An 8416-nucleotide genomic window follows, 5' to 3' on the forward strand; every position below is an offset into this window, starting at 1 on the left:
GTGGCAAAACCCTGTCTCTATTAAAAATGCAAAACATTAGCCAGGTACGGCAGTTCATGTACCTGTAATCCCACCTACTTGGAAGGCTGAGGCAGGAGAATCACTTGAACTCAGGAGGTAGAGGTTGCAATGAGCCAAGGCCATGCCACTGCACTCCACCCTGGGTGACAGAGTGAGACTCCATCTCAAAAAAAAAAAAAAAAATTACAAAAGCAAGGAAACGTGACAGAGCAGAACGGCCTGCTTAAGAGGTGACTCTCGCTCTCTGCAGGGAGCCGTGCACACTCTGCTGCAGATGATTTCTTGTGCTTTGTATCGGTTTCTGAGTAAAAGTGAGCTTCCTGAAGACGTGCCATTCCCAACCCTGTGTTACCTGGCTGCGAGGCTGTACAGGTCCAGCAGGGGTTTGCAGAGCCTCTTCAGTGCCCATGAGAACGTGGCTTTAGCCCAGGACAGCATCTGGTGGGCCACCTGGAGAGGGAGGGGACAGTGAAAGCTGTCTCAATCATCCTCAGCTGCCAGCCCCGCCCCATCCTTGCTTTCGCTCACCAGCTCCAGGGCGCCTTTCACGGTCCCCAGGGCCACCCTGATGGGCCTACGACCCCTGTTGCCTGGCATCCCGGGCACCCAGGACTGCAGCTGCCACACCTCCTCCAGGGCCTGCAGTGTCACCTCCAGGTAGGCGTCATTCAGAGTGGCCAGGGGCCCTAAAACGGGCAGCCACCACCCACCATGAGGCCTCTGGGCATCTCAGAGACCCAGCCCAGGCCTCAAGGACATAGGGCCTGTTCCTGGGATTAAGATGGGAGGGAGGGGGGAAAAGGAATAGAGCAGTGGGCACTGGAGGTTGCAGGCGAGCTGTCACCGCAGACCTGAGCCGCCTCTGCAAGGCCTGCTCATAGGCCGTCTGGGAACTAGGAGTTGGGGAGAATCCTAGAAGTGATATGAGGCTCTCTGCACCTGAACTGTTTGCACAAACGTGGTTTATGCTGGACCACTGCTTGCCTCCTAGGAGTCTGACAGTGTGATCCGTGCCAAGCAGCACCTGCCAATGTGGCAGCCCCCACTAAACACCCTGGGTGACATAGTGCTCGGACAGCCACGTGCATCCCGTGTGAAGCTACTGGGACTGGGAGAGGATACTGGGTGCAGGCCCTGGTTCCCCCTGGACTGTGCCCCGGTCCCCTTCCCTGCGCTGACACTCCTACCTCCTCCCGCTGTAGTCAATCACAGCTGCGCACAGCACAGTGTGCCGAGTCCTGGAGCACTCCTCCCAACTCACTGCCCCGTGGGTGGCCATGGGACTCTGGCACAGCAGAGAGGATGCAGAGGTGACATTCAACAGTCAGTCAGAGGGACACCCACCCTGGTGCTGGGCAGGTTCTTGGGTGCTCTGTGCTAGGCCAGGCATTAGCGGTAGATGGTAGAGAGGCCAGAAGTTCCTAGTCCTGCCAGGAGAGCGGTTGGGGCAGCAGCTGTGAGTGTTTAAGAACCACACGGCCACAGAGAGCTCATCGTGGAACCTGAAAGAGACCCTGTAGCAGTGAGCTTCATGGAAAGGAGGCAGGTGGAAGACTGAAGAAACCTATGCAGCAGGCACAAGGGATATTAGCCTGGACACCCTGAGACAGCAGACCACGAAAAAAATGAAGGTTGGGCCGGGTGTGGTGGCTCACACCAGTAATCCCAGCACTTTGGGAGGCTAAGGTAGGCAGATCACAAAGTCAAGAGATGGAGACCATCCTGGCCAACCTGGTGAAACCCCATCTCTACTAAAAATACAAAAATTAGCTGGGCATGTTGGCGCACGCCTATAGTCCCAGCTACTTGGGAGGCTGAGACAGGGGAATCGCCTGAACCTGGAAGGTGGAGGTAGCAGTGAGCCAAATTTGTGCCACAGCACTCCAGCCTGGACAACACAGCGAGACTCCACCTCAAAAAACAAACAAAACCCAAGGCTGTAGGTCTGTAAGAAATAAGGTGGCGATCTCAACACAGCTGGGCTGCAGGCCTGTGGGAAGCAAGGCCACCGTTCTGATTGAAACAGTGCCATAGGCCGATGTGACGGCTTAGGGCCCTGGGCTGGCGTGGCTTTTGGTGCAGAGTTGAGCCCTCCCTCCCACACTCACATTCCAGCTCGTTCCGCAGCTGCTCCAGCCCCACCTGCAGCCAGGCCAGGTAAAGAGGCTGGTGCTGGGTCAGTGCCTGCCTGGCCTGGCTCTGGCTCCACAGGGTGGCAACTGCCTGACCATTCGCCTGCACGGCCTCCAGCCCTGCCTGAGACAGCTGCAGGAGGAGGCCTGCCACGCCATCCAGGGTGCCTGCTGTCTGTACCTGGTCGGGGAAACCGAGGCAGAATTGGGGTGAGGTCCAGGGCAGAGAGAGCCGTAGACCCTCCTGCCCAGGGTGGGATGCCTGGTGGGTAAAGGCTACAAGCCAGGCCACAGGGGGAGCTCTCCACCCAACCCTTCCCTCCTGTGCTACCCACCAGGTGCTGGAAACTTCTTAGAGAGGCCCCAAGCCTTGAACCTTCTCTTCCAGCCAGGATTGCACCTGGGAGACAACTGCTGCAATCCTGGACTGTGAGGATGGAGAAGAGGCTGGGACTCCCTGGGGCCACATAGGAATGAAATAGACAAAAGGTCTCGGTGCCAGCGGCAGGTGTGGGCCTCACCCTGGGGCTGTCTGCTCTGGTTTCTGGGCACAGATGGACCCAAAGGGCTCAGGGCTCCTGGCACTGTGGACTCTGCCCAGGGAGAGAACGGTAACCTCTTCCCTGTGTCCCATTCCAGGCCCTCTCACCTCCACGTGGCCCAGCAGGCGCCCCTGGCAGCCGTGCGCAGCCAGCAGGAGGCTCTGGTTGGCAGCCTGCAGGGTCAGGCATCCCAGGGGCTGGAGGGCTGCCTGCCGTCCCGGAACAGGACCTCTGCCTTTGCCGTCCACCTGTGGGCACACGCCCGAAGCACCACACCTCTCTTCTCTGCCCCCTCGAGCCAGAAGGGGACCTGCTGGTGTACCCATGATGTTTCCTTTTGCCCACTCCTCCTCCTCCACTTTCGGTAGCTCCCCGCTGCCCCAGGCCAAGCCTCAAAGCCCTAGGACTTGAGAACTTGGAGCTCCACATGAACTTGAGTCACCGGAAGCCCCCTCTTCTGTACCCTTCCCAGCAGCCTCACCTGACATGGCAGTCAGGGAGGGATGCCATGCAGTCCTGACAGGGTTTCACTCTCACCAAGACAGCAATGCAGTGGCACCATCACAGCTTGCTCCCAGCAGCTGGGACGCAGGAACGCACCGCCCCACCAGGCCTTCTTTTAAAGTAGAGACGGGGGTCTCACTATGTTGCCCAGCCTGGTCTTCAACTCCTAAGCTCAAGCAATCCTCCTGTCTCAGCCTCCCAAAGTGCTGGGATTACAGGTGTGAGCTCCTGCGCCCAGCCCTGACTTCTGAGATCTTCATGCCCAGACCCCTCTCCTTTCTCGAGCCAATGGGGGCCATGACCCAGCAAGCTGAGCTGGGACCCAGCTGCCACTTACCCTCCTCATGGGCCACAGAGGCCTGGAGACAGCTTGGGGCCTGGGACATGGACAGCCTCACTTTCTCCTCCCTGCTGTCCACATTTCCCTCCAACCGGACCAGGTTTTGAGAAGCTGAGGTGGAGACTCGGCCCAGCAGGCCAACCCGGTGCGCCTTAGAGCCTCAAAGCTGGGAAGGGGAGGGCAGAGGCCTGCGTGGAGCCTGGCGCAGGCTCTGCCTCTGGTCTCCGTCCCCTGCCAGCCCCAGGCTCAGGAAGGGACTGGCTGGGGAGGCTGCGGTCAGACCTGTAGTAAATCAAGGGAAGGCACAATACCCACGCCCGATCTCCAGGGCACCAGGTTCCCCACGCCACATCCCTCCCCAAGGCTCCCAGTGCCCCATCACAGAAAGCACCTATGAAAATACTCAGGGCCGGGCACAGTGGCTCACTCCTGTAATCCCAGCACTTTATAAGGCCAAGGTGGGCAGATCACTTGAGCCCAGGAGTTTGAGACCAGCCTGGGCAACATGGCAAAACCCCATCTCTACCAAAAATACAAAAATGAGCCAGTCTCAAAACAAATTGATGAAAAAAATTAAAAAAAAAAAAATCCATCTAGGCTGGGCGAGGTGGCTCACACCTATAATCCCAGCACTTTTGGAGGCTGAGGCGGGTGGATCACAAGGTCAGGAGATCAAGACCATCCTGGCTAACACAGTAAAGCCAAGTCTCTACTAAAAATATGAAAAATTAGCCACGCACAGTGGCACGCACCTGTAGTCCCAGCTACTTGGGAGGATGAGGCAGGAGAGCCGCTTGAACCTGGGAGGTGGAGTTTGCAGTCAGCAGCGATTGTGCCACTGCACTCCAGCCCAGGCAACAGCGACTCTGTCTTCAAAACAAAACCATCTAGGAGCCCACCAACCCAGCAGCAGCCACCACAGGGTAACTTAGAGATGACTGCTTCCCAGGTCCCACTCAGACACTCTGATTTAATTGGTTTGAGGGGAGCCCAGGCACTTGTGTTTCTAACATTCCCAGTGTGCTGGTGTTTTGCCAATAGCCCAGGCTTTCTGAGTTTGCATGGGAACCACTGCAAAGGTCTAAGCAAGTTCAAGGAGACATGGGTAACACCTGGCGTAACACCCCAGGCACGGAGTAGTTTACCTCAATCCCTGCAGGTGCCCAGCCTTGGGAGCATGGGGGGACCAGGACCAGGACAGGCGAGTCTAGAATGGGGTGCGAGAGAGGCTCAGAGGCCCCAAGAGAACACAAGCCTGGAGGAGGCCCTTCGGGGGAAGACCTCAGCTACACTGTATTCCGTATTGTTAGCTCCAGATGCTGCAGCTAAGAAGCTGTGCACCCTTCAGTAAGGTCGGCAGCCTCTCTGGGCCTCAGCTCCAAGGTCTGTAAAACATACAGAACATTGTTTCACAAAACTTAGCAGGACTTAAAAGTGTGTGTGTGTGTGCACATGTGTCTGTTATGGGTTGAATTTTGTTCCTCAGATATGTTGAAGTGCTAACCCCACATACCCGTGAACATGGTGTTATTTGGAAATAAGTTTTTTGAAAATGTAATCAAGTTAAGATGAGGCCACAGTGGATGAAGGCAGGCCACACACCCAATGAATGCTGTCCCTAGGAGAAGGCCACCATGTGGGACAGAGGCAGAGACTGGCGTGATGCCACCACAGCCAAGGGTTGCTGGCAGCCACCAGAAGCTAGAGGTGGTACGGAGGATCTTCCCTAGGGCTTTCAGAGGGAGTGTGGCCCTGCTGACAACTTGATTTTGGACTTCTGGCCTCTAGAGCTGTGAGACCAGACATGTCTGTTACATTAAGCCTTCTGATTGGTGGCAATTTAATACAGTAGTCCTGGGAATTGAATGCAGGGTGCTTACTATACATGCAGAAGCATGTCAATCTCTGAGAAGATCCAAGTTGGTGGTAGGGTACAGCCCCTGACTCCTGTGGAATTTCACAGAGCACAGTGAGATCCTGCCAGGCAGGTGGGGTCAGGCGAGGGTCTGCAGACCACACGGAGTCAGCCCTGGATGGCTCCCTGCATCTGAGCTCAGCCTCTCACTCGCTATCACTGAAGAGCGAGGGCCCCACCTGCCTCTGTGCAGCCTGGGAGAGTGCCTGACCTCCCCGAATCTGTCCTGGGGCTACTGGGTTGTGGCAAGGAACAAACAAGGCTGGAAAAGCCTCTGACCACTCCACAGACCCCAGAAAGGAGCAAGTGAGAAGGAGCCAGAACAGCTGTCCCAAATAAATTGGGGACAGAAAAGCAAGAGGACCAGCCACTTGCTGAGTGTCTGCCACAGGCTCATTCCCAGGCCTCCAGTTCTGTCGGGCAAGGGGCCTACAGATCTGGTAGCAGCCAGGAGCCTGGCTGAGAAACGGGGAAGTGACTGTCAGTCCTGGAGAACAAGAACCTTGGAAGGAGAAGCTCCTTTGAAATGGTGACAGCTGCTGAACTCTCAACCCACAAATGCCATCCTCATCCAGCTCCAGATGCCAGGAAGGGAGGGAATTCCATTCTCACAAGCACCTGCTATGTGCAGATGTACAAATGTCTGTTTTCCTCCTAATGATTCTGCAAGGGAGATGGTAGATGTTCCCATTTGACAGAGGGGAAGACTGAGGCTCAGCAAAGGAACGTCACAAGGTCAAGTTCACCCGGCCAGGGAGGCAGAGGAGGTGGATGGAAACATCGAGAGAGCACCTATGTCATGTGCCTTGGCTATGCAGGCAGTGGGAACTGGTATCCAGACTCTCCAAAACCACCCTGTGAAATACCTGATCCAAGATGAGGAAACAGATGTTCAGAGAGGTTCCTTGCTGGGATCACCTGGCCAGGTCAGGGCAGAGTTGGCATTGGAGGCCAACTCTGCCCCTTCCTACTTCCCAGGGCTGCTCGGAGGCAGGAGGGGGAGGAGATGGGGCCAATAATGGCTAATGACAGCAAATACTCACATAGTGGCTGTTTTCTGTCAAGCACTGGTCTAAGTGATCTATGCCTATGAACATATTTAATCTTTGCAATATTAACCCCATGGGAGATAAGGCCAGTGCAATTATGATACCCATTTTAAAGGGGAGGAAACTCAGGTACCAGGAGGCAGCTGGTCTGGGATTCAAACTTGGGCAGCCCAACCGCTGCCTCTCCGTTATAGGAAGGGCTGGGTGTTGGGGCGGTGGAGGAGCTTCTTTGTCTCCGCACCAGGGCCAGGCCTGGGGTTCAGCAGGTGTTCCCCCCACCCAGAGTGACGCTCTGGCCCCATCCAGAGTGATGGTCTGCAGTTCCTCAGGTGGCCACTAGATGGCGGGGCTGCCCAGGCAGTGAGGACCTGCTGGCCAGGGAGGAATGGGAGGGAAGTCGGGGCATCTTCCCCAGGAACTGTCAGCCCCTTCCTGGCCACCCACCACCAGCTCCCCAGAGAAGTCAGGCGAACGAGGCCTGCTGTGGTTTTGGAGGGTCAGGCTGAGGTGCAGGCCGTGGTCTGGGGCTGGGGCAAGGCCCAGCTGGCAGTGGGAATGCATCAGGAGCCCATTCCGGCCCAGGATGTGCTCCCCGGAGACCAAGAGGGCCTGGGAAGAGAATCTGGGTGTCAGGCAGGTACAGGGGGTGGCAGCTTCCTCTCCTCACCATCCTCTGCACCGGGAATGCAGCAGCAGCTGTCACCTCCCAGCCTCCACACCTGCCCCTGCCCCAGCAGACCTCTAAGAAACACAAATCAGGGCCGGGTGTGGTGGCTCACACCTGTAATCCCAGCACTTTGGGAGGCTGAGGCAGGTGGATCATGAGGTCAGGAGTTCAAGACCAGCCTGACCAACATGGTGAAACCCCGTCTCTACTAAAAGTACAAAACTTAGCAGGGCATGGTGGTGCTCACCTATAATCCCAGCTACTCAGGAGGCTGAGGCAGGAGAATCACTTGAACCTGGGAGGTGGAGGTTGCAGTGACCTGAGATGGTGCCACTGCTCTCCAGCCTGGGTGACAGAGCGAGACTCTTTGTCTCAGGGGGAAAAAATAAAAGCAAATCAGATGTTGTCCCCTGCACTTAAAAGAGAAGCGGGGCTCTGGCATGGCTGCTTCATCTTCCCAAACTCACCTCCCTTGCTCCCTCCATAAGGGCTGCCCCATGTTCCTCAAGGCAAAGTCCTGCCTCAGGCCCCTTCCCTCTGCAGGCCTCACCCTCACCAGTGAGGACCCTTTTGCAACACCTTGCTGCCTCTCCCTGCTTCCTTCCTGCACAGCATTTACCACGCCCTGAGCACAGACCACGTAGCTCTAGTTTGCTGTGTCTTCCTGGCCCTGCTGGAATTCACCACCCAGGAGGCCGGCACCGGGGCTGTCTCTTTCACTACCCAGTCCCTGCACCTAGAGCACAGCCTGGCATAGGTGAAACACACATTTGTTTTCTGAATGAACAGAGGAATAGATAAGGGGTGGGAAACTATGGTTCAGGGCTGAATCTGACTCACTGCCCACTCTTGTAAATACTTTTACTGGAATACAGTCATATGCATTCACTTACATATGATCTATAGCTGCTTTCAAAAGACAGTGGTAGAGTTGGTAGTTGCAACAGAGACTGGATGGTTCATAAAGCCTAAAATATTTACTATCAGTCCCTTTACAGAAGAGTGTGTCCCTGGGATGAATGGATGGATGGATGGTGGATGGATGGATGGATAATGGATGGACAGATGGATAATGGATGGATAGATGGATGGGTAGTGGGTGAATGGATAGATGGCAGATGGATTGATGGATGGTGGATGGATGATGGAATGATGAGTGGATGGATAGTGGATGGATGGATGGATAGTGGATGGATGGATGGATAGTTGATGGATGGATGGTGGATGGATGGTAGATGGATGATGG

The 8416-nt window shown here is 55.8% G+C and overlaps 1 protein-coding gene across 1 annotated transcript in view; it reads right to left on the reverse strand.

Annotated features, from left to right (window-relative positions):
- LOC116554797 overlaps window positions 1-8416 on the reverse strand; it is a 62536-nt gene that overhangs the window by 27647 nt on the left and 26473 nt on the right. The window contains 6 exon segments of the mRNA XM_032282910.1: window positions 374-471; window positions 550-707; window positions 2130-2334; window positions 2803-3070; window positions 4685-4746; window positions 6948-7125. Coding sequence (XP_032138801.1) covers window positions 374-471; window positions 550-707; window positions 2130-2334; window positions 2803-3070; window positions 4685-4746; window positions 6948-7125 — 969 coding nt within the window.

This window comes from Sapajus apella, unplaced genomic scaffold, assembly GCF_009761245.1.
Source record: "Sapajus apella isolate SASKATOON/1434 unplaced genomic scaffold, GSC_monkey_1.0 scaffold2, whole genome shotgun sequence".
NCBI lineage: Eukaryota > Metazoa > Chordata > Mammalia > Primates > Cebidae > Sapajus > Sapajus apella.